The sequence below is a fragment of the Neopsephotus bourkii genome, unplaced genomic scaffold, assembly GCF_033783945.1.
Source record: "Neopsephotus bourkii isolate Nb327-2 ecotype Australia unplaced genomic scaffold, CSIRO-AGI_Nbou_v1 NB_1637, whole genome shotgun sequence".
NCBI classification, from domain to species: domain Eukaryota; kingdom Metazoa; phylum Chordata; class Aves; order Psittaciformes; family Psittacidae; genus Neopsephotus; species Neopsephotus bourkii.
Genome location: NW_026902112.1, coordinates 1502719 through 1528593, shown reverse-complemented (window position 1 = coordinate 1528593; position 25875 = coordinate 1502719). Strand labels below are relative to the sequence as shown.

The following is a 25875-nucleotide window of genomic DNA, read 5'->3' as shown; positions in this document are numbered from 1 at the left end:
AACCGGGGAGAGGGGGGAATGAACCGCGTCCCATTTGTGTCCCCTTCTTTAAGAGGCAAAGAAAGAGGGAAAAGACAAAAGGAAGGAAGGGAGGAAGGGAGGAAGAAGGGAAGAAGGGAGGAAGAAGGGAGGAAGGGAAGAAGGAGGGAAGGAGGGAAGGAAAAAGTGAAATGAAAGAGGGAATGGAAAGATGAACAAGGGAGTGGGAAGCAAGGATGAAAGGAAGAAAGGGAAGAGGGAAGAAGCGAAAGGCAGAAGAGGGAAGGAAAAGGGAAGGAGGCAAGGAAGAAGGAAAGGGAACTAAAAATGGAAGAAGGGAAAGGAAGAAAGAGAAGAGGGAACGAGGGACTGAAGGTCACACAGTTTACAGGGGATCCAGCTGCCCCTGAGGACCCCCAGCCTCCAACCCCACCGAGCCTCCTGCCCATGGCTGCCGAGGCACCGAGAGGCTGCTCGGGACTCGGGGCTCCGCGCGGGGCCCCGGTGCCTCGCGGGGCAGATGGTTTCGTTTCCCCGGTCCGTGCCAGGTTTCAGCCTCATGCTGTTATTTTGTTATTCTGGAACGAGACTGGTGTTGCTTCCCAGAGAGGCCCTATTAGGACAAAAGGAAAATCCTGTGAATAGGCGTAACAGGGCACCAGGAGGGATAGGTCTTAAATGTATTTTAATATGAGCAGGGCATTGTGTGTAATTCAGCGCTCATCATCGTTTAGTCAAAGAGTTATGGCAGTGATTGGGAATGAATAGAGGGACATAATGGATACATGTGGCGTTTGCTCATTATATTCAACTTAGTCCAACTCCTCTGTGGAAACTGTTCAACTTTCTCTCCCTTTAGCCTGTCATAGTGAAATAATACAGACATTGGTTCCTCGAATGGGATAGCCTGCCATGCTATTATATTTCTACAGCTAACGAGGGCTTCATAAGCCTTTGATACAGCCTGATCTTTGAAACCTTTCCAAATCTCCTCAAGCTTATGCTAAATCCTATTTGGAACTTTTTTTTCCCGTCTTTTTTTCTTCCTTTTTTTTTCTTTTTTTCCCTCCTCGCCTGCTAGTGCCCCAGGCTTAAGAAACCCGGGCGGTGACACGCATACTAAAGCATGCGGGGACACCTCCTGAAAGGCGACTTAACGCCGCTGATCACAGGCTCTCACGCGAGGAACACACCACTCCGGCCGTGCAGATGAATGCCAGGACCCTCCACCCCCTTCTCAAAACCCACTAATCCGCGCAACCACCGCGCGACACGCCGCGACATGCACCGACAAGCCGCGACATGCCAAGAGGCGACATGCCACGCCACAGGGCGGCATGTCACGACAAGGGGCGACAAGCCACGGCACCTGTCCGACCTGCGGCACGATTAACAAACCCCGCCGCGCGTTTTGCTCCGCGCTGCGCCAGCTCCGCTGCCGCGCATCCCGAGAGGGAGAGAAGACGGGAGGCAGGGGAATAGAAGAATAGGGAAAAGAAAAAGAAATAAAGGGGGAAAAGGGGATGAAGGGGGGGGGGAGGGATAAAGGGGGAAAAGCCCCAAACCCCGCAGAACTGATGAAGACAAAGGGCAGAGCCCCGCGCCCGCACCCCGCGGCCGCTCGCGCCGGACGCGGGAGCCGCCCCGTCTCGGGAACCGCCGCCTCCCATTGGCTCGCCCGCTCGTTCATTTGCATACCGCCGTCTATGAAAGGCGGCGCGGAGGCGCGGAAAGATGCAGACGGCGGTGGAGGGAGCGGGGAACCGCGCGTGGTACCGTGCATCGCTCCCCAACACACACAAACACCCGCACCGCCACCCCGGACCGCCCCGTCGGGCTAAGCCATGAGAAGCTCGCTGCGGCTGCTGGCCGCCGCCTGCCTGCTGGCCCTGTCCCGCGGCAAGACGGTGAGGTACCGCACCGATGAGGAGGGCGCGCCGGGCACTGTGATCGGCACACTGGCCGACGAGATGCCGGTGAAGGCTCCAGGGGAGATGAGCTTCCGCCTGATGCGGCAGTTCAGCAACAGCTCGCTGGTGCGGGTGCGGGAGGAGGACGGGCAGCTGAGCATCGGTGAAGCGGGGCTGGACAGGGAGCAGCTGTGTGGGCAGGCCCCCCAGTGCGTCCTCGCCTTCGATGTAGTGAGCTGCTGGCGGGAGCGCTACCGCCTAGTGCACGTGGAGCTGGAGGTGCGTGACATCAACGACAACGCGCCGCGCTTCCCCCGTGCCCAGATGACACTGGAGGTGTCGGAGAGCGCCGCACCTGGCACTCGCCTCCCTCTGGAGGTGGCTGTGGATGAGGACGTGGGCTCCAACTCCATCCAAAGCTTCCAAGTCTCCCTCAACAGCCACTTTGGAGTGGAGGCACAGACACGGGCGGATGGGGCACGCTGTGCTGACCTCGTGCTGCTCCAGGAGCTGGACCGTGAGCGCCAGCCATCCTACACGCTGGAGCTGGTGGCCAAGGATGGTGGCAGCCCGGCACACTCAGGCACGGCCACTGTGCATGTCCGCGTCCTCGATGCCAATGACAACAGCCCCACCTTCGCCCAGAGCTCAGTCACAGTCGAGCTGCCTGAGGACGCACCGCCCGGCTCCCTGCTGCTTGATCTGGATGCCGTCGACCCTGATGAGGGCCCCAATGGCGAGGTGATCTATGCCTTTAGCAGCCAGGTGCCCCCCGAGGCACGGCGGCTCTTCCGCCTTGACCCACGCTCAGGCCGCCTCACCCTGGAGGCCACTGTGGACTACGAGCGCACCCGCACCTACGAGCTGGACGTGCGAGCCCAGGACCGTGGCACCAGCCCTCGTGCCGCCACCTGCACCGTCATTGTGCGCCTCACTGATGTCAACGACAACGCGCCACGCATCAGCATCAGCGCCCTCCGTGGGGCCGCCAGCGCCGCTGGTGTGGCCTACGTGAGTGAGGCAGCAGCCAGCGAGAGCTTTGTGGCCCTCGTCAGCGCCTCTGACCGTGACTCAGGTGCCAATGGGCAAGTGCGCTGCAGCCTTCGTGGGCACGACCACTTTGCCCTGCAGCGAGCCTACGAGGACAGCTACATGATTGTCACCACAGCAGCGCTGGACCGCGAGCGCATCCCCGAGTACAACCTCACTGTGGTAGCTGAGGACCTGGGCTCCCCACCCTTCAAGACCATCCGCCAGTACACGGTGCGGGTGAGCGATGAGAATGACAATGCACCGCTCTTTGCCAAGCCCCTCTACGAGGTGGCCGTGCCAGAGAACAACCCACCAGGTGCCTACATCACCACCGTGGTGGCCCGTGACCCCGATCTTGGCCACAACGGTAAGGTAACCTACCGACTCCTGGAGACACAGGTCATGGGGGCACCCATCTCCACCTACGTCTCCGTGGACCCCGCCACCGGGGCCATCTATGCTCTCAGGACGTTCAACTATGAGATCCTCAAGCAGTTGGACCTGAGGATCCAGGCCACTGATGGTGGCTCCCCGCAGCTGTCCAGCAGCACCCTTGTCAAAGTGAGGATGGTGGACCAGAATGACAACCCTCCTGTCATCATTCACCCAGTGCTCACCAATGGGACAGCAGAAATTGGAGTGTCCAGCAAGACCTCTCCTGACTCCCTGGTGGCTCAGATCAAAGCTCGAGATGCAGACGATGGAGCCAATGCTGAGCTCACCTTCGCCTTCCTGGAAGAGCCTCAGCAGGACCTCTTCACCATCAACCCAAGCACTGGGGACATCATGCTGAGGGGCGACCTCTCTGAAGAGCTGGGGCAGCTGTTCAAGGTCATTCTCACCGTGACAGACAATGGCAAACCCCCCCTGGCCACAACAGCCACAGTCAACTTCCTGGTGACTGCCACTGCTCCTTCCAGTATGCAGGAGATAGCCAAACCCGCCTCCTGGGAAGGAAAGGCTTTGCAGTGGGATATCCCTCTGATCGTGATCATTGTCCTGGCAGGCAGCTGCACCCTCCTTCTCGTGGCCATCATCACCATTGCCACCACTTGCAACAGGCGCAAGAAGGGGAACGAGATGAAAAACAACTCATCCCTGAAGGACCAGATAGACATCTCCCACCTGGAGAAGGGCCAGCAGGAGGAGGGCAGCCAGAGGGGGAATGTGTTTGAGGTACGAACCTTTCCCAGCAAAACCTCTTTCACCAGCCCTGACCCTTCTCCAGCTGCTGAAGAGATCTCTACTGCTGAGAGCAGCAGCGACAGCACTTGCCTGTATGAGGGTCAGAAGAGGCTGAGGGGACCAAGTGGGGAGGTAAGGTCCCATCGCAGGGGAAGGGGGGTGCGGGTAGGGTGGGGGTGGTGTCTTGGAGGATGTGAATCACAGAGGTGCAGCTCCGATGTTGATTTACCCTTCACCACTTCCCTCTCTCCTGTCTCCTTTGATCCTCTCACTCCAGCAGGGTTTCACTGCCACTCCAAGCTATGGCAAGGAGCCTGCTCCCCCTGTGACCATTTGGAAGGGGCACTCATTCAACACCATCTCCGGCCGAGAGGCAGAGAAGTTCAGTGGCAAAGACAGCGGCAAAGGTGACAGCGATTTCAATGACAGTGACTCGGATATCAGCGGAGATGCCCTGAAGAAAGATCTCATCACGCACATGCAGAACGGTAAGGGCTCAGCCCCTCAGACGGACAGGCAGACAGGGAGGTGGACAGAGGGACCCATCCCTGGGGCACAGTGATTAGGCAGGGCACCTGGAGGGGGAAATCTGACTCTGAGTGCCTCAAACTGCCTTTTGATGTGATGCGGATTCCTCTCCACACTGAGTGCCCAGCACAAATTAGCAGATGCTGGAAGTACTGTGGGATTGGAGTTCTTTCCTCCCCAAAAAGCTTCCCTTAAGGTTAGGATTGTGAGGAGTGTCCCTAGCAAAAAGACGTGACCTTCCCAAGGGTGATTTTTGTGGTGCCATAGAGCATCACTCCTGACTCCCACCGTCAGTGCATTGGATCATCCTGTGACTGATAGCTCTGAGGATTACTGATGATGTGGATTTATTCCTGCAGTAACTACAGGTTTCTCCTCTCTCTTTCTCTCTCCTTCTCTCTAGGTCTGTGGGCATGCACAGCCGAGTGCAAGATCCTGGGCCACTCAGACCGCTGCTGGAGCCCCTCCTGTGGCCGAGCTAACCCGCACCCTTCTCCCCATCCCTCAGCTCCCCTCTCCACCTTCTGCAAGAGCACGTCCCTGCCCAGGGATCCCCTGCGCCGGGACAACTTTTACCAAGCCCAGCTGCCCAAAACAGTGGGGCTTCAGAGCGTCTATGAGAAAGTGCTGCACAGGGACTTTGACCGGACAATCACGCTGCTCTCCCCACCGCGCCCCGCACGGCTCCCTGACCTGCAGGAGATCGGGGTGCCCCTCTACCCAGCCCCTTCCACTAGATACCTGGGTCCCCAGACGGACACAGCTGAGAAGGTGTAGCCCAACATGCTCCCCACCTGAGTACACAACGTCCCTGCGCGCACATAACTAGGTCACTCCTGAGAGCCTTTAAGTTATTGACCAGATCTGGTGAACGTGTAAATATGCAAGATGTGCCTTAAAGATGAAGTTGTTGGGAAAGATTTCCAATCACATCAGTACTGTTTGATATTTGCAAACAAAAAAGAATTGTTTGTAGTTAATGTAATTTTTATGAAATGTGCAGTATTTAATTTTTTTTTCATGTTTTCTACATTGAGGGGTTGTTTTTTTCCTCTTTTGGTTCACTCATGGCCTGCCATTTTTTTGTAGTGTTTTTAACCTGTACATTGTGTAATGTAATGTTTGTACATAATGAAAATTGGTTATATTTTTATATAATAAAAGCCTAAAAAATGGGAATTCTTGCCAAAGGAACTGTCTGAAAGACACAATAGTAATTAATAATAATATCCTGAATACGTAGAACCTTGTAAGGGAAATTCCTCTTTCTCTGTGTAATAATAACTTACGCAACCCAGTGTACTGAGAAGTTTGCCTTGCCAAATGTGACTTGTGCTTCTTGAGTCTGTGGTCAAGTTAAATGTTATTTAATTGCCTTTGGTTCCTGTAACCTGTGTCACTGATGAACACTAATAAAGTTTTTGTGATGTGTAAGAGGATGTGTGTTCACAGATGCCATGCTTCAGGGCATAGAGTTGTTTGAGGGTCAACAAAAGCCTTTTGCACAGAGAAATGCAGTGGGGAGGAGCATGAACGATACTACTTTTAGTCTCACCCATCCTTCATCTCCAGCAATACCTCACTGCAGGTTTAGCTCTAGGGGTTTTAATGATGGGTTGCAGGGCTGGGGCAAGGGCAATGTGACAGAGCTGGCCTTTGCTTTTCACTACCTGGTCTGAGCTTTTCCAGGTTGATCCTTCACTGGTGGGAAGCAGGGTAATTTTAGGGAAGCAAGGGAAGCTACATCAATCAGCTGCAGTGCTTGTGCGGTGCAAATATCTTTGCACCAGCAGCCACTCGAGCGCATTGCTTTCTGATCTGGCTGAGGTGTTGATATGAGTTAGGCTGCACAGGTATGTGCTTAGATGTTTACCCTTGTTAAGGCAGCCTTACTAAAGCGCCTGCATTTGTCTACATACATATATATACATCAAAAGGAAGGATAGGGTTATATTTGTGCATAAACCAGAAAGAAGAGATGTTGATTATGCTGAGATCCTGTGACATGTATTTTGTCACCTCCCAGAAATGACAGTCCTGAAAAATAAATCACCCAGAGCTTTGAAACTCCCTGCCCTCAAGGTTTCAGGCTAAAAGCAGATCTCTAATCCGTATGCTGAAATCAGTTATAGAGTAGCATTTGATGAAACAAACTGAAGCATAAGCTTCAGTGAGTTTCTTCCTGTGTTCAAAAACATGCTTATACTAGAGATAACACTTCTGTGGAAGCTTTAATGGTAGTCTGAACTTTCCCAAAAGGAAAAACTGATCCTCACTTGGAGATACAGTTTCACATTTTGAACAAATCAATAGTCCAGATATCTGTACATGGCAAAGCTTTTGGGGTTTTTATGATTAACTCTTCATTTACATGTCTAATTAGTATGGTATGTATATAGAAGATGACTCACAGAGGAAGTATAAAGACACCTTAGACATAAACAAGGCCCTATTAGAACGTGTCTCAAAATGTAGGTAGAAAACACTATCTCACCTGTATGTCCTTTAACCAAAAGAAATTCCCTTTGCTCCCCAGCTCCCAGGTTTCTTCTGCCTACGTTGCAAGAATGGCAGAGCCTGACCAATTTTTCAGACAGATATGGTCTGAGTTTTAACAGGGGCTTCATAAAAGTCACTTCATGAAGATTTGTGGGGGGCAGAGAGCTTCAGAGAGCTTCCCTACTTGAAGGGAATTGAAATCAGGCTGATGCAAGACTCAGCTGGGAAGCTTTTATGGCCAGAAAAATAGGTGAGCGTTTCTGGCGTTCATCTAAACCCAGTAGTAAAAAACATGATGCACCTAATGAACTAAGAGGGTCGTCTTGGTTAAATATAGAGCTGAAGTTGTGGCTGAAGGGTGAGTGCTGAGAAGGAAGGCTGGGAGCCTCCCTGCCGGCTAATCCTCAGTGATGCAGAGCAGCAAGCCTGCATGTGAAGTAATTAGTCATGACGCTGAATGCGGGAAGGGAAAGGCTCTCCATCAAAAAACAGGGCAGCCTGATGAGCCGCTTGTTCCTCATCTACTTCAAAAGCCTGGGTTACATACTGCAACACCTCCACAGCAGGTCCTCAGGCTCTCCTGGGGGAGGCTGGCAGGAGGTTCACAGAGGGATTCACTGCATTGGGTTGAAATGCCATATTCATATTGTTGTCTGCAGCAGAGCCTGTGAGCTTCTGTGGATGGGTTGATGTTCCTCACTCCCTAACCAGGTATTCAGGCCATCCCAATATGAGGCAGTCTTGAAAGGGGGGGAGAAATAAAGTCTCCTGTTCCTTTTCTCAAAGCAGCTTTCAGCAGCAAGCAGCTAGTCTCACTGGGGACAGAATCTGTCTCTTCTGGTCCTATGTGCTGCCAGGAACATGTGGAATTCATCCATGCAGCACTTAAATCAGAGCCTGGCACTTTGCAGGGACTCTCTGGTTAGTGGAAATTTAGTGGTTAGTCTGTACCTCATCTGAGACCTTGTCATCTTAGGTTGGAAACATGCAATGGGACACCTTAGGTGCATGCTGATCTCCCCTTTCCCTGTAAGGGCAAGGGGCAGCAGCCCAGACTCCTTTAATTTTAGATGCCTACAGTTAGGTGGGGGAAATCCCCAAGCTCCATCAGATAAGAGCACGCATCATTCAAAGTGCAGATGAGTGGAGAGGGGAGCCCAAGGCATAGCTCCTTGGCAGATCCCCTTAAGTAAAACATTTGCTCCATTGATGCTATTGCACTGTGCATGCCCTAGATTTTTTTCTTTAAGTTTTTAATTAACATAACTGATCTTTTTGCTAAAATACTTCATAAATTAATGCAGACCTATCAATTACATTCCACTTATTCACCAAGCATGGTGTGGCATCAGCCCTGTGTTGCATGTGGTGGGTGAGTGTGAGGCCACACAAGCCCTCCATCACAGAAAGCTGCTCTCTCCTGCCTGCCCTTCCCTGGCTCAGGTGGCAGAGGTGAGGAGGTGGAGGCACAGAGACACAGAGCAGGAGGCAGCACTCTTTCAGTGAGCCAGCATTAATTCCATGGCCCAAACTAGCTACATCAGCTAGAGATCACAGAATCCCTAACACCAACCTTGAGCCTGCTCCTGCAGAAGTCTTTGGTAGTCACCTATGATGGAGCAAAGTGGTCTTGGCTCCCTTAGCAGACAGATAAAAGGAATAGGCACTTCTAGCACAGAAATCATTTCCTTCTGAACCAGCCAGCTGAAATAGATCTGGTGTATTGCACTGAGACGCTCCCCATCCCTCCCTACATGCCACCTGCCTACTGCCATGGCAGTAGGTGTTTGCACTGTGGATATCCAACATCTAGTGCAACAAATTTCACCCCATATGGTTTCAAAACCTGCCAGGTAGTTTGCTCATAGCAATTGCCATGAGACCATCTGATCTGAGCATACTGTCAGTGTGGTAAAAAGGAGGGAGCTGTGACCAAAGTAGGTTAGATGAAGCTGAGAGATACCTAGTAGCATCACTAGCATCGAGCCAGGGTGTTTTACTCACAGCCAGGTGCTGGTGTCCAGCTTCTTTGGCATCAAGGCAGAGGGCTAAAACAGCACAAATACAGAAGTGGGTAATTCCCGGACTCTTCCAGGTGCACCTGCACACCCATCAAGATGTAACTGCAATACCCAGGACACACAGGAGTGGTGCTACAGCAGCAGATCCATGAAATGCCTTTTCTCCTGAGTGGCTCAGAGATGTTTTAGGACTGTGGGATTACAACCACCACTGTGGAGACCTTGGGCAGACATCCAAATCTGCTTTAATTGTCAATAAATTGCATTAATTTTCCCCAAATCTAGTCTGTTTTGCCTGTGACAGTAATAGGTAAGTGATCTCTCTGTATCAATTTCAGTCTATGAGCTTTTTCATCTGATTTTCTCCCACTGTCCTGTTGAGGAGGGGAAGTGAGTGAGCAGCTAGGTGAGTCAGCAGTCTGACTGCTGACTGAGGTCAATCCACTACACACACCAAGGAAACAAGATCCCAGAGATGCCTTCTGTGGCATTTCAGTCAAAAACATGAAGTCAAATTCCCACTGACCTGCTCCTCTCTCCCATGCCTCTTGAACGCCTTCAAGGATGTTTTGTGTTTAATGATGTGTGATATTGTCAAACACCACTGTGAGGTGCCTGATTCTGGTTTCTGCTGTGCGTGCTCTAGATGCAGGACTCCTGGTAAAAGGAGGCATCAGCACTTATGCTTGTAAGTGCATATGGCTGTAACCTCCAGGATCGGGCTTAATCCTGTGATCTCAACACATATGAGAGATGCTCAGAAAATGCTGCCTGGGGCAGTCCATGAAGGCAACGGAGACACCAGGGTGGGATCTAGCTGAAGATTCAGACAGATGTGCCTTTTGTGGCCAGTGCGTAAGGGTCTACATGAGCGGCAGGCATCTATGCTCCTGTGGCAGACAATGAGGGCTGGACAGGGAGGTCTAGGGGACAAAAGCACTCTAGTCTCCCATTATTGCATTTACTACGTCACCACTGTATATGATAACAGATTAAGCACCTGCCTTACACATAGACACACACGTGGATATAGAAATTCAGGTGGGTGTGCTGTCATCAGAGGGGATGGTCCACCCTTCTCTCCATCTCCAGCTTCATTATTTCATGACTCCTTTGATACCAGCACCCAGGAAAGTCACCTGCCCATGGGCAGATGTATGAATGTACCAAAACCAGGAGGGATTCCATAGGTTTAGCTCAATCAGGAGTCAGGCAGATGTCAGACACTATCAGGAAGAAGGCAAAGAGGGAGAAGGCCGCCAAGGCCTTGGAAGAAGGCAGGATTGTGCATTTGGACAGCTGACAGCAAGTAATTCAGTGTCTGTGTAACACTTCTGGAGGCTTCTATGCAATTTCAGGGTTGGCCAAGGAGGACCATAATGCTTTTTGGATTATTTGAAGGCTTGGCATCACTCGTGGTAATGCCTGCTCACTTCTCAAATGGCACCAAAACCCAAATTTAGGCTGAAGTGGACTAGCAACTGAGGAGATGTAAACGTTACTTCCCACCACATATGCCGAGGTCTTCAAGCCTTCTTTATTTAAGAGGATGCATTGGAGAAGCTCTGGAGTTGGAATTCTCCCTCCTTAATCAGTGATAAGGATCCTTCACTTGCCCATCCTTCCCAATGGATGCAGAAAGCTGGTTTTGCACTCATGCCCATGCTGCCCATGGCAGTGGGATCCCGATCACAATCAGTGCTCCTGGGGAATGCCTCCCATCCAACATTAATCACGTTGGGAGAGTTCACAAGGGGCCAGGGACCCAGGCACAGGCAGGGAGGGATGCAGGGATTAGGAGCGGGTCTGGCTTCTGTGGGTTCCCCCTGTGCTGCAGTGCATGGGGAGGGTTAAAATCCTGGGAGGTGAAGTGGAAAAGGAGCAGATGGCCAGCAAGTTGAGAAAAGCAGTGACTTAGCCTGGATGTGAGAAGCCAGTGGACTCGTTCAGTTGGCAACTATTAACTATTTTTGAGTGGGCGTTGGAATCCTCAGGGTCCCAGGCATGAACACCCATTTCAGGTTGCCTGTCTGCTCCTGCTGAGGTAGGCAGAGCTGGCCACTGTGCCCTGATGGTATTTTTTGAGTAAGGAGGACCTACCAGCCCCACACTTGAGGCAGGGAAACAGCCCTGTCTGCTGCTATAGTCAAACGCTGTTTAAGGATGCAGACATTTTTGTGGTAACTCCATCTTGCAGATTTGAAGGCAGGTCTCTGTTCCAAGCCTTTTCCCCACAGGCTCATGCTCTGTGCAGAAATACTCCTTATTGTTAAAGCAAAATGGCTCAGGGGTAACTTGAGTTTGCTCCTGCAGGAAGACGGAGTCTTGCAGGAGGCCAGCGGAGGCCACAATGATGGACAACTCTGTAAAACTCCATCAGAGGGACAGAGAGACACAAACAGAAGAAGAAAGGGCAACAGCTTCCTCCCTCCACCTGAAAAACTCTTCTCCCTCCCATTCATAGAGAGAGGAAGACAAAAAAAGCAGGGAGTGCGGGCATCAGGGGAGACAGACCCACATGACGTGGGATTAAGCTTTTGAGAGGATGCAAACACACAATGGTTTTGAAGGACGATCTCCAGCAAAATAACCAATTTCATCATGTACAGAGGATCCTCAGCTTAGTTCATGCTCTCTTTTCTTTCAAAACACGTCTATTTGATTTGGAGGAAATTGAAGAATCCTGACCTTCCAAAAATCCTACAGCAGACATTAGGAGCAGGGTCAGTGGACAGCTAGCTAGAGAATAGCATGAGGAGGCACCTCCACAGATCAAGATCTTAACATTGCTTTTGTCTGCAAATTTTCTACTGCCTGAATCTCTGCATGTGGGACCACTCGGAGTGTGGCCCTTGAGTGGGGGCAACCCATCTGCTCCTTTTCCAGAGTTTAATTTCACTGCTGTACCAAAGATGTTCCTCCTCCCTTCCTCGGGAGCTGGACCACTTCAGAAATGGGATTCAGCCAGGGCCGGCAGCCTGTTGTCTGAGTAATGCACAATAACAAGAGATCTGAGATACTTCCGAACATGCAGCTTGGCAGGATGTTAATTAAACCAGAGTAACACTACCTCTGCTGTTTGCAGGGCTGTAACTCAGAGAATTTTATGAACGCCCAGGAGGTAAAAGAACACATCCAAGGCCCCACAACACATATGTGAGAAAGCTGGGAGTAAATCCAAGTGCTTTTTGCTTACATATGGGCATACAACCTGGCACTTACGATGAATTCAGGACATGACCAGACGGATGCACCAGAGACCAGTGGCATGAAAAGGCAGAAAAATTGTTTCCAGTTACTTTCCTTGAAAGAGAAAGAGCATCTTGCCTCCATCCTCTCACACCCACACCAGCAGCAAACTATCACTGTCCAAATTGCCTTTGTAAAGGTCCCCATGGTCCCACACTCCCCTGTCAGACGGTAACAAAGAGGTTCAGTCTGTTGCTTCCAAATTCATGGCTCCTTTGGGTCCTGAGATGGCCAGGATTCTGCTGCATTTCACCACCCTGACGTGAGCTGGGTTTTCTTAGCAGTTAGTTATTTTTATTTATTTAACTGCGTAAACTGATTATCCATGTAACAACTTTAATCAATTATCCGTGGCAAAGAACTTCTCTGCAACTTAATTAGCAAAGTTCTTCCCTGACCTAGCAGTATCTGATTGCATCATATAAGAGCTTAACTTTCAAACGGCAACACAGTTCATTAAAAATAACTAATAGCTGCAGGGTTTAAAGATGTAAATGTTAATTTTCGTAATGAGAAAAAAAAGGGCATGCAGACTCTACCTGTCTATATTCATTATACTGTGTCCACATGGGATGACTCGCATTTGCAAAACTCAGGTTTAATTAACATGCTTATTTTTACAATGATATTTCTCATTATAATAAATTAAATGTTTAAACAGCCAGTGCAAACATTTTGATCCAAGACAAAAATGCTTTCGCAGTGCTAGTTTAAGCATTTAATTTATTATAATCCCTTCCATAACAAATGCCTTAGAAGCTGTTTTTTTTTTCTCTGTGAAAGGCTATTAGTATTATTTCCTCTGGTAATGTTTAATCCCAGACAATCAAAAATGTGAGGCGTGAACGAAATTGGACTGGAAGCAATGATGATAAATGAGATAGTGAAGGAATCTGCCTCCACCGGTAGCTACACTGGAGCCTGCAGCTGGTGCCAGCTCTGCAGCGGAGCTGTGCCCTGGCAGCCCGCCTTGTCATTAGGAGCTCATATACAAATTAATCAAAGCACATCAACTAATCCAAAGTATATTTGGTCCCCCAGAGCAATTACCCCGACCCTATCCACCACCATCCAGCATATCCCAGGGGAGGGGGGTCTTGCTAAAGGGCTTCTTCCAGTTAGAGTTTGCTTTCTTTTAAACTAGCCCCCTGAGATGTCCTGGCTAGGGACAAGGGATGGATGTGGCTCCTGATGAGGGCAAAGCCCCAGATCCCACACGGACCTCCATACCCCTCAGACAGGGCTGCCACTAGATGGAGGTGCGGGTCCAGCCCAAAACTGGGGCCAGGATTTCAGGAACATCAGTAATAAGTGAAAGCAGCAGATTCAGGAGACTCCAACATCCTCCCCCATGAAAGCAGAGCAGGACAGGGTTATGCTAACATTGTGATGTCTTGTAAGATGTAGAAGCACTCTGGTTAACGCAGCTCCGTATTTTCATGGAGGTTCCAGCTTGTATATTGGTGTAGGATAGGAGGCTCAGCCCTGAAATCTGCAGCTGCTTTATACCCAATGCAACAAGGTTCAGCTGCTGATTTCCAAATCAGTTCAGTTGCTGATTACTCCTGCATGGTCCTGGGGTCACGCTGTCGCAGGGAGGGTGTCCATTGCCACTTGGTGTAAATTCACCAAGGGTGGTATTATTCCCTAAAAGGATGCCAGCTGAGTGGGCTCTGTCAGCTCCCACCCAGGACTGGGACTGGGACATGAGGGCCTGTGAGAGGACTGCAGGGCATGACCCAGGGGCAAGGAAGAGCAGGAAAGGATGATCAGCCTGGCTGGGAGCTATGCCCACCCTCCACCCGACTTTCCCTGGATTTGTGCCCCTGGAAGACATCTCCTGCACCTCCTCAGGGGAAGTTTCCACCTGTCTGTGGAAACAAAAGGGCCAGGAGGCAGATTCCTCTTCAAGTGGTCCAAGAGGAAAATTCTTGCAACGAATAAAGCCAAGGCAGAGTTGTGCAATCAGGTGATAAAAGCTCAAGCGTTCACTTTCCCTGAGCAGTTAGAAAATACAAGGCAATGAGCTGCCTGGGCTGGAGGCAGGCATGCAGGGACTCACTGGGGGTTCCCAGTATACAGCCACCAGCATCCCCCACCTCCATCTCACTCTTAGGTTCAAGAAATCTCCCACCCATGCACGGTGGTCAGGAACCTCCTTTTGATGCTGGTCATGCATCAACAGGAGTGTGACCAGCAGGTAGAGGGAAGTGATTTCTCTCACTCTTCTCTGCTCTTGAGAGACCTCACCTGGATACTGCATCCAGCTCTGGGATCCTCAACATATGAACACGGATATGTTAGAGTGAGTCCAGAGGAGGCCATGAAGATGATCAGGGGGCTGGAGCACTTCTTCTATGAAGACAGGCTGAGAGAGTTGGAGTTGTTCAGCCTGGAGAAGAGAAGGTTCTGGGGAGACGTTAGAGCAGCTTCAAGTGCCTGAAGAGGCCTACAAAACATCTGAAGAGGGACTTTTTGCAAGGGCATGTCATGACAGGACAAGAGGGAATAACTTTAAACTGACAAAGGGGAGATATAGTTTAGACATTAGGAAGACATTCTTTACTGTGAGGGTGGTGAGGCACTGGCACAGGCTGCCCAAAGAAGTGGTGAATGCCCCATCCCTGGCAGTGTTCAAGACCAGGTTGGAAGGGGCTTGGAGCAACCTGGTCTAGTGGAAGGTGTCTCTGTGGCAAGGGGTTTGGAATTAAAGGAGCTTTAAGGTCCCTTCCAGCTGAAATCGATTCCATCATTCTATGATTCTATGGTTCTATGAACTGGTATCAAACAACCTTAGCTGTAGAGGATATTTCAGTGATGCTGAAAAGTTAGTCTGCAAGTTACTCCAGTTTAGCATGTAATTCAAAAGTATGTAATTTGAGTTAATAAATAAAGCCATTTAGGTGATCTCATTACACTGTGAAGAGCATTAGCAAAACACAGGCTATCAATCAGTTCAGCCCATTGACAAGCTAGAAACCAGCTGATGGTCCAAGCTGAGCCAAATCGGCAAAGGAGAAGAGAAATCTCTCCTGGATTTACCTTGGCTGAATGACCATGACAGTGATTTTTTAAAGAAACATGCATTAAAACATTCACGGATAAATTACCAAGTGTCCCCAAGCCACTGAATTAAACTCGGGGGTTGCTCATGGTCTGACAAACATCCTGCCAGGAGGCACCCATTTATTTTTCATTGCTTGCTGCTTGAGAAATTGCTGCGCTCACAAAAGCTCAGTGGATTAATAAACCAACCCCAGTGCTTAACTAATTGCAAAAAAGCCAAAAAGTGAATCGAGTAGTAGTATGATAGTCATTACAGCAATATCCACCGACTTTGGAAAATTGAGGGAGCAACATTTCTACCTCGGAGGCCAGCTTTATGTAGGCCACAAAGTGCCTTGGGTATTTCTTAAAGTCCTTGAGTTTATTCATGTATTATGTCCTTGGATATTCAGTATATTTTTCCAGCAGGCAAGAAACCGGGGCTTCTGTGTACGAGTTTCATCTGCTCAGAATGTGAAGAAATATAGATCCCCTTAGCACATTCTGCTACAGCAGAAGCAAAGTGTAAGGGAAAAATTCCAAATATGTAGATTTAAAAATAAAAACACAGAACTCTTTCCTCCCTGAAAGGGATTTGAAGGAAAAAATCCCTGAGGTACAGCTAGGTCTAGACTTTAATTGTCGAGCTGCCTAAGAATGGTTGGCCTGAGGTCATTTTAATCAGGTTGCATGTCAGCTTCCAAAATCTCCAAATTAGCTTACAGCTCGCGGTGAGAAAGATGTTTTTCTTTCCTGAAGAACGCAAACAGATTGTTGTGACATGTTCTCAGTCATCATGACAGATCCGATCCCTGCTTTGCGCTGCGAGCCGGGAAAGAAGGCAGGTGCTTCTTCAGCTTTTTCAGAGATCTGGGCATCTCCCAGTTTGTCAGAGCTGGGGATGGAGTTCATAGAAATCCTTCTGAAAGTGAGGTTTATATGCAAAGACTCTGATAAAAGAGATTGACCTTAATTGGGAAGCAAGGCTCCTTCACATTTTTTAACAACCCCCAGGCCTCCCTAGCAGTCTGATGAAAGGGAAGTTGTGAAAAGAAACAATCTGTATTTATGCAGCAGGAACCATCATATCCTGAGCCGCGTGGAGAATGACAGGGAACCGACTCATCCTTTTTTAAAAAGGATTAATTTGATGTTTTCTCCCCGAGTTTGTGAAAAGTAAAGGCTGTGGGTGGATTTCAAAACAGGCTGAGTGCTTTGGTTAGATTTACGGCAGGCTCTGAGCCCATGTGAGACTCTGCTCCCAGGGCATCCTCAGCCTGTGTGTCCACTTCAGTCCCTTGGCTTTAGCCCATTTGGATGCTTTTTCCTTCTTTCTTCCCCATATTCATTTTATCATCTGCATCAGTAAATGGCTCCAACAGGATCACAAGGAAAAGAGGAAGCAGGGAGACAGGAGCTGTGGTGGTGACTTGGTTTCATGTTGACAGACTACCATAAGGAGAGGCAAGTGCAAATTCAAGACAACTGAATGATAGTGGGGCATATCTCACCTATCTAGTATCCACCAAAGGTCTGCACCTAAATTAGTAACCAGCATTGTCTTGTTCACAGGAAAAGAGAAAGAAATAGATGGCAATTCCTCCAATTTCTAGCTGCTCCCCCTTTCTCTTAACTAATTCAGCGCCTTATTTCAGGAAAATTAATCTATTTCTCCCTAGCAGTGGCTGAGGGCTCAGTGTTGTCTGCAGCTGGGAAAGCACAGAGGCAGAAGGAGGAGCCTTCCCCTGGGACCCTGGCATGTCACAAACGCAGGCACATGCCTGGGCAGAGATGGACCTGGGACTGCTTTGCCAAAACAGGAGAGAATGCTCTGTTCAAAAGGGGCTGTGCATTCTTCACAAAGGGGCCATCCCAAGCAGTTGACATGGAATCATAGAATCATTTAGGTTGGAAAAGACATTTAGGATCATCAAGTCTAACCGTACACCTAACACTGCCATGTTCACCCCTAAACCATGCCCCTAAGCACCACATCTACATGTCTTTTAAGTACTTCCAGGAACAGTGACTCCACCACTTCCCTGTGCAACCTGTTCCAATGCCTGAGCACCCTTTTGGTGAAGAAATTTTTCCTAATATTCAATCTAAACCTCCCCTGGCACAGCTGGGCTGCGTTACCAGAGGCTGTTACCTCGTCCTATCACTTGTTACTTGGGAGAAGAGACTGACCCCCACCCAACTACAACCTCCTTTCAGGGAGTTGTAGAGAGTGATAAGGTCCCTGCTGGGCCTCCTTTTCTCCAGACCAAACCCCCCAGGTCCCTCAGCCGTTCCTCATCACACTTGTTCTCCAGGACATTCACCAGCTTTGTTGCCCGTCTCTGGACCAGCTCCAGCACCTCAATGTCCCTCTTGCAGTGAGGGACCCAGAGCTGAACACAGGATTAGAGGTGCAGCCTCACCAGTGCCAGTACAGGGGGATGATCACTGCCCTGGCCCTGCTGGCCACACTGTTGCTGATACAGGCCAGGATGCCGTTGACCTTCTTGGCAGCCTGGGCACAAGCTGGCTCACGTTCAGCTGTCAATCAGCACCTCCAGGTTCTTTTCCAATGAGCAGATTTCCGGCCACTCTTCCCCAAGCCTGTAGCATTGCATGGGGATGTTGTGGCCCATGTGCAGGACCTTGTTGAACCTCACTGGTGCAAATGGCCTTGTCCCATCAAGCCGTCCCACCCAGATGCCTCTGCAGAGCCTAAGACATAAGACTCCCAGCCTTTAAAATTGCATAGGACAAGACAGTGACAGCCTGTGGGGTGTCTCTGTCAGGACAGCTCCTGGTATCAGCAGAAGAGACTGTATCTTCCCATCCCCACTTTTTTCTTCTGTGGCTCTGCAAGCCAAGAGAAGTCACAACCATATGTCTCTAGGTGGAAGCTGCCAGTTTTTTTTTCCCGAAGGCCTCCATGTTGAGAGCAGAAAAATCTTCATCATCCCTGTTGTATGAGTTTGAGGACTTTTTTGTTCCCTGGCTCCCTGCCATTAGCTCTGGTGGGACCCAGGGCAAGGCAGCAGTGCCACACAGCCCAGATGTCAGCAATCTGTTAATCCCAAGGGACAGACCCCTGGGGTGAGATTCCCGCCACAACTTCTCCAATTAGACGGCTTACCTCCTACTTCAGCCATTCCAGACCTAGCATTTTTTATTGTTCAGCCTCCTAGTTAAACGGCTGGGAAGCTCTGGATGTAAGCACGCAGAGATTACTGGTTCAATAATGGAGTCAGGCACGCTGGCTTTACTTCACTTTGCTAATAAAGCTGCAAAATAAATCTGTTGACTCTTCTTTCATCAGCATCAGCCCCATGAGGCTCTCCCACATCTTGCCTGGTGATTAGAGCAGAGGGCCGTGAACACGGGTCTGCAGTTCAGTCCTTAATGAGCCGCCCGTTCAGCCTGTTTCACTTGGGGCTCTTGACCTCTTTGCACCTCGGCCAACTCAGCTGTAAAACTGGCTAAAGGGTGAACCTGACGGAAACCAGCCACCGTGCCCCAGCGGAGCCTGGAGTCCAGCTTTCGTGAGCAAACATGAAATAAAAATCAACAGCAATTTGGATCTGCGGTGACCCAGCTCAAATGCCACGAGGACGTCGGGCCTTGCCAGTGCAAACAGCAGCAGTCTCTGGGGTCCCCCGTTACAATGTCAGAGCAAATCTGAGCAATGTCCCTGCTATTTGTGCTGCCTTGAAAAAAGAGGTGCTGCAGACACCAGCGCAGACAAGGCAGCATGGTGCCAGCTCCAGTACATGGATGCATCAGCACCTGCAGCACTAAGCGACACTGGGAAAACCTGGTGGCATGTGTACACCCAAGTGGGAGTGTGGTTCCCCAGGAAGGGGAAGTGGGGTCCCTGTTGCACTCCCAGTATCTAAGCTGTGAGACAGCCCACAGCCCATCCCTTCTTGAGTGAGGCTCCCCACAGAGAAACCAGCATGAATGGTGCCACGGACAGAAAAGCCCTAGTACCCTCTCACACCAGTCCAAAACACTTCCAGCCTGCCCCACAGCCACCATGGCTGCAGCTGCTAGCACCTCTGTAGTGCTCATTGCTCAGTATAACAGAAGGAGATGAAAGGAAGAGCTTGTGCCAGGTACAGCTTGTTCCCTGTGTAACACCTTCTAGGTACAGTGCGGAAGCCAAAGAGAAGTCCTGCTTCTGCCATCTGACCCTGCCCAACACACTTCTACTCACATGAAACGAAGTTGTTTCTCTTGAAGCTGAGAACCATCAAGAGCTTTTTCCCCTTTAAATAGGAGATTGCAGGTCAGACTCAGAGATGGCAGAACTGGCAAGCTGGCACTCCCTGGGGACGGCGATGAAGAAGGGAGAAGCACCATCCCTTGGGATTTCAGCAGTATGGGAGTCAGCTTTGCACATGCTGTTTGCCACAGCTTAGTAAATTGGAGCAACAAACTCTTTCAGGCAAAACAAGAGCACCTAGGATCCAGTCAGTTCAGCTCCCACATCTTCTCTGCACATCCTCATGCAGTCTTCCACCGTGCAGCTGTGTGGAGATGAGACACGTGAAGCAGAAGGCTCTTCCTTGGGCATCAACCAGGGTCCCAGATGTTCTTCTCTGGGTATCTCAACATTATCCCACCTTGCACTATGCAGGCACACACAACAAAGCACAGACTTGGAAAGGGCTGAGGTTGAGAACTGTCTCATAAAGCCTTCTTCGTATCAGGTACCTTCCATTTGTAGCCCCAGCTGCCCTACAAAGTGCCCTTTGGTGACTGGTGATTTGTAGATGTGAAGAAAAAGCTGTCATGAGCTTCCTCCGGAGTTGGGAAGGTGGGTATTTGCATGGTATTTGCACTGTACAGAGTGCTGGGACTGATGCTGGTAGCTGGGTGTGAGCACAGACCTTCAGTGTACAATAGAGATCTCTGTTCTGGTGTACGGATCCTTTTGATGAGGATTTTCCATCCCTTGAGGAAAATATGCTAACAGGCTTTAAATAATTATACAAATCACATTGCAGTCAAACCCATGTTGATCTTTAAAATGCATTATCCTCAGAAGGTGAGAGAAATGCTCAGTGCTTTACTCCTTCTTCCGACCTCTTCACACATCAACTAATTCATCACATGAGGGACCACCCAGCAGCTTCTCAACCACAGAGCAAAGGCTATGCCAGCCACCTCTGTCTTTAAAACCAGTATTGCCACAGCTGGAGGCCAGGTTTCTTCAGCGCCAGCAAGAGCAGGCAGTGGGGGAACAAAGCTCTTTTCATCAGGCCAAGCTTGCACGGGGGACATCAGTCCCACAGAGCCCCTTTGCTGGTCTCAGCCAGGAAGAGCAGGCTTCCCTTACGGCAAAAGGATGCTCTGGGGGGAGCACAACACCTCCTTGCACAAGGGAGTTACGTGTGGTCATGACTGGTGGCAAGTGTGGCTTTCTGTGGGCAGACAGAAGGAAATCAGCCACTTTGAACACCTCCTCTGGGCCACCGAGGCCATGAGTGGTAGAGACCTTCAAAGAGAGGAAGGCAGAGCAGCTGCGAGGCGGTTCTCTCCACCTAGTGTAATACTGCACCGTGTTTATCTAGCTCTCTGAAAGCTAACTCTTCTTTCCCCAAAACAGCACCAAAACTGACTGGAACACATCCTTATGGTCTCTGCCAGACTGTGCAAGGACAGGCGAGCAGCTTGAGGCATCAATGAGTAGAAAGCCTTGCTGGCAAGGAGCAGGGAAAGGCCAAGACCATCCTCAGCCCTCCCTGACATCGCCTCAGCACAGTGGTGGGGCAGGGCTTTGCCCCTGTACTTGCAGGACCTCAAGGAGGACAAACTGGTGGATAGAGGCCACTGCCACCCACTCTCCAATTAGTCCCTATTCCTGCAGTGGTGTGTTCTGGCTCCTCTGCTCTCCCCCATGCCATGCACAGCACAGAGGAGACAGGCTATAGCACATGGAGATTTAATTATTTGACAGTTCACAGGCTGACATTCCTCCCTCCATCCCTCACTCTTCCAGGCTGTCCCACGTGGAAGGTCCCCAGCTCACTTTATGCTATTTTCTCCCCTCAGCAGTCCACACTGGACACACAGGAGGAGCCTGCTGCCCCAGATTATCAAATCACGTCTTCAGGAGAGGAGATTGGGCCCCAGACAGGCCAAAGTTATTATCACTGTTCTTGTTAGAGCTTGGTTTTGTAATGAAAGCCATGGAGGGAGGACAAGGAGTGCCCAGAAATGATGGTTGCTCTTGGTCTCTCTCTCCCCTATCTTTCATCTCTCAGGGAAACACCTATCCAAGCGGTCCATGGCTCCAGTTAAACCATGGCACCGTCTACTGGGTTCTCCAGTGAGAATTTACCAAGTTTCTGCACCATGTCCCACCCTAATCACAGAGGTGTTCAGGGGGAATGCAGGTCTCCCAGCCTTCAGTGGGGAACAGAGAGGGTCTTACTGGACATGCCATAGTCTCCATGGTCATTTCTGAGCAACTTCAAAGAAAAGGGATGTGAAATGACCAGAAAAACTCAATGCAGCACTAAATCTAGCAAGAAAACGTGGTTGTTTCTTGGTTTATTCACTTTCCCAGGTTTAGTTTCTTAAATCTGAGGTGAGGGACGGTTTTTGGGAAGATTTTGGCTTTTTAAAATACAGATCAGGATCCAGGGGAAGAACGACTATAGGCAGGATTTTAAAAAGCCTGATACAAAAGGCTAAATGAAAGAACAGCACATAGATGAGTAAGGATTGAATTTGCTGAAATTAGCTGCACAAGTGCCTCACAAAGGTAATGAAAGCAAGAAAAATTCAATGTTTAAAGTGCGTCAGAAGGGTGAGGAAAACATACATCCCAAGAGACTGGATTTGTGAAAAACATTCTGGTGCTGCAGGCGCCTCCGGGACAATCTCATTGGAAATATTCTGTAAAGTCGGGTCATGAAATTATTAGGAGAACAGTGCAAAGATGGAAAAAAGAGAAATGCAGTTGGTTCGTGGGTGCTTTCAGATGAGGGGGAAAAAAAAGCCAGAGTTGGCCTTTGCTACAAAGCAAAAGAAACTTAGTGGATTTCTCATCAAAGTATAAAGAGGCCTCTAGGAAAGAAACAGATTGATGCTACCAAGTTGTTTAAGATAATAACTACCTCCAAAGCACAAAGCCATGGTTGGAGGTTAAGAAAGAAAGTAGCCTAAGAGCAATTTACACAGAATAGCTACAAAAGCGACCACATCATTAAAGGTAGGAATCAAAGCATGTAATGACAGATAGCTATTTTATTTCTTTAATTCAAGGAAAACAGAAGGCACAGCCACGAGCTAGATTAAGAAGAATAAGATGAAGACATATGGATAGATGGGATTCAGCCCTGGGGAAAAACAAATCAGGCTTTAGTGTCCTGGGGTGAGGAAGAGCAATCCATGATGGGCCATATGTCGTCACTCGACCACAGGAGAGCAGAGGAAGGATTTGGGATGAGCAATGTCCTGCGCCAAGCATGTTTTGGGACATCCTTTCAAGTGGGGCCAGCTTGGCTGCTGGGGTTGCACCCCATGCAGAGTAAGCAGGGATGCCCGTTTTCTCCAGACAGCAGCATCAGAGCAAGGTTCTTGCAGGGTTTCCCAGGGAGAATTACACACCTACCATGAAAAACAGTGGGCTTGGTGTTTGGAATTTTGTGCGTTGCTGGTCAAAGAAGGGAGGATGGAGTCAGCACACTCCACACATATGGCAAGGTAGCAGAGGAGGAGAAGTAAGCATCCTAGGGGCACCACAATGTCCAGGGCCACTGCAGAGGGGAGAGCTGTGGTGATGACATACATCTTCAGGAGCAAGGAGCAGCAGAGACAACGTGCGATGAACTGACCACAGCCCCCATTCCCTGTCCCCCTGCGACACTGGTGTGGAGAAGATAGAGCATTTGTGAACAAATTTAATACCAGGAACAAGGGAAGGCTTGGGGAAGAAAGTGATTTAAGATTTGGTTTCTATTTCTCATTATCCTACTCTGATTTAACTGGTAATATATTAAACTAATGTCCCCAACTTGAGTCTGTTTTGCTTGTGACAGCAACTGGTGAGTGAGCTCTCCCTGCCTACAAGCCTTTCATTATGTTTTCCCTGTGCTGTCCAGCTGAGGAGGGCAGTGATGGAGAGGCTTTCATGGGCACCTGGTGCCCAGCCACAATACCAATGCCAAAATCTGCTTTCTCTGTGACTTTTTCCCCAGAGGACTTTGGTAATTTTTAAGAGACTTCAAGTAAGTGGGACCTGAATCAGCTTATGGTGTCATGGTGGTGCAAACCCATGGAAAAGCAGAGTGGAGAATCAGGCGCCCAGTGTCAGTAGTCCTCATGGATTTCTGTTCCAGCCATCACAGAGCTCAAATAACCATTTGAGACACAGGAAATGAAGATAAAGCTCACAAGGCACCAGAAGAAACTCACAGAAAGGCACACAGCATGACCAAATCCTTCTCACTGTTAATATTTCCACTTCTCCTTCTAAACTTCTCCTTTAAGCTGAAAAATAATGAGAAAATGTGCTTCCTTGAGACAAGCCGGTACTATCTGCTAAGCAACCTCACAGCCAGCATAGCACTCCAAGTACTCCGGAATGCTTTTCAGCACAGAGCATAATAGTATTAGACAAGCAGAAAGGCTGTCCTGTAAAAGACTGTTATTATGACTTCCAGTCTCTGAAGTTAGCTTAATCCAGCTGAGCACACACATGTTATTTGGAGAGGAGGCTGAGCTCAGACACCGGTATCATCCTCATCTTTATTGCAAATGAAGAATTCAGTCGGTGAAAGGCAAGTCACGTTTTTGTGCCCTAAGCCCTGCAAACACTGGCTGTCGCACTTGTCTTTGCACTCTGCAGCCAGTGTCTGGGGCTGCAGAATGCTGAGCTGCTTGTATGGGTTTGCTTCTGCCTAAAGCCCCCCCCCGGTTTCCCCCATGTCACCCAATCAATCAAATGCACAAGATGCAACTCCCCTCGCCCTGCAAGGGAAACAGATCCCTGCCCACACAAAAGGCAGAGCATGAGCATAGGGGTTAACTGGAGGTGGCAATATTCAAACTGGGTAACAGGAATGTTTTCTTTCTCTTCTGCCTGCCTGAAATTTCATGCTGCTCCTCCTCTGCCTGTGAAAGACAAGAAGAGGCAGCAATGCTCTGCGGTGGGGGCAAATAAATAAATACATCTGGGATTGTTCCCTGCATGACAAAAACACAGTTAGAGGATTACTCAGGGGATTTGTGCCTTGGCTTGAGGAGAAAACGCTCCACAGCTTCTTGCCCAGGGTTTGGGCAGAATGCCTCCATCCCAAAGGAACCTCCATGAGCAGGATCCATCTCAAACCCCAGCCCAAGACCAGCAGCCAGGCACACATCCGTGCGGATCAGCTTGTGGCTGACACCATTGCTTGGAATCGAGGGAGTCTGTCCAAGTTAAAACGTGCCAGGGCCATCACTGCCCCATCAGTACAGTGGGGTGAGCCCCCCAACCCTTGTGTTCAGGGGCTGATACTGCACTTCACCATGCAGCACCTGGAGGGAAGGTACCCTTGAATATTCAGCATCAATGTGTTTAATACACCTTTTCACCCTTGCACTGATACACAGTGCTTTTGCTAACGCTCCTCCTCAACACTGCACACTCAGCCACCCTTTCTCCAGTCAAAACATTGCAGTCTCCCTCTGCCCTTCCATTCACACCCCAGGGAAGGAGCTGTCAGGCAGTCAGGTACCATTGTGGGGGGACAGCGGCTCCCCTACATCAGTAACAGGGATGCAGCTCAAACAAGCTGGACCCCAACGAGCAGCTGCTCTTCCCAGGCAAGCGTTGCCTCCCTGGCACTTTTTCCATGGAAGATGAGCACAGAGGCCTTAAAATAAATCTGTCTTTTTAAAGCAGCGATGCTAAATGAAGGTTTGAGATCAAAGGCTGGGATTCTCACATTTTGCCAAGATAGACATATCCATTCACGAGATTTTTGGTGTAACAAAATACTTGCTAATGAAGAGGATCATAATCTTATTATTAGCCCCAACCTGTCATTCCAGAGTGGGCTAGAATATGCCCTAGTTTAGAAAGTTGCACAGGAGGCTTCACTTTTGATTTAATGAGCTGTGATTGTGTTTATTTTTGGCAGCAACTATGCCCACCCAATTTGTGTTTAAGGTCTGATCATTAACGACAGCAATCGACAGACAGGATGAATTTGGGTTGAAGGGAAGGAAGATGGGGATCATGTCTCTGGGATTTGGTCACCAAGCAAGCAGACACAAGGTGATCAGAGAGGCCTGAGTTTTTTTTGCTTTTGTGCTGCTTGATGATGGGTTTTAAGCTACTGATCACATCAGTGAGAGGATTTAGACATGGAAAACAAGGAAGATTTTTGCAGTTATGGGTGCAGAGGAGAGGCAGATGTAGGAAATCCAGAATACAC

General features: G+C 49.4%; 1 protein-coding gene across 4 annotated transcripts; it reads left to right on the top strand.

Moving 5' to 3' along the window:
* Positions 1-1704: 1704 nt before the first annotated feature.
* PCDH8 (protocadherin 8) lies at positions 1705-6073 on the top strand. Of its 4 annotated transcripts, none has more exons than XM_061374106.1 (3): positions 1705-4097; positions 4387-4594; positions 5038-6073. In XM_061374106.1, exons 1-3 carry the CDS (start codon positions 1824-1826, stop codon positions 5409-5411), a joined length of 2856 nt encoding a protein of 951 aa, XP_061230090.1. In that variant the 5' UTR covers positions 1705-1823; the 3' UTR covers positions 5412-6073. The 4 variants fall into 4 exon arrangements, with proteins under 4 accessions (XP_061230090.1, XP_061230089.1, XP_061230087.1 ...); XM_061374105.1 differs by having other exon boundaries at positions 4384-4594; XM_061374103.1 differs by having other exon boundaries at positions 1705-4238.
* Positions 6074-25875: the final 19802 nt, after the last annotated feature.

Excerpts from the sequence above, each read along its gene's own strand:
- PCDH8 (XM_061374102.1), top strand. The coding sequence starts at position 1,824 with ATGAGAAGCTCGCTGCGGCTGCTGGCCGCCGCCTGCCTGCTGGCCCTG. Across the intron at positions 4,239-4,383 it reads TGAGGGGACCAAGTGGGGAG|CAGGGTTTCACTGCCACTCC; the intron begins GTAAGGTCCCAT and ends CTCTCACTCCAG. Across the intron at positions 4,595-5,037 it reads CATCACGCACATGCAGAACG|GTCTGTGGGCATGCACAGCC; the intron begins GTAAGGGCTCAG and ends CCTTCTCTCTAG.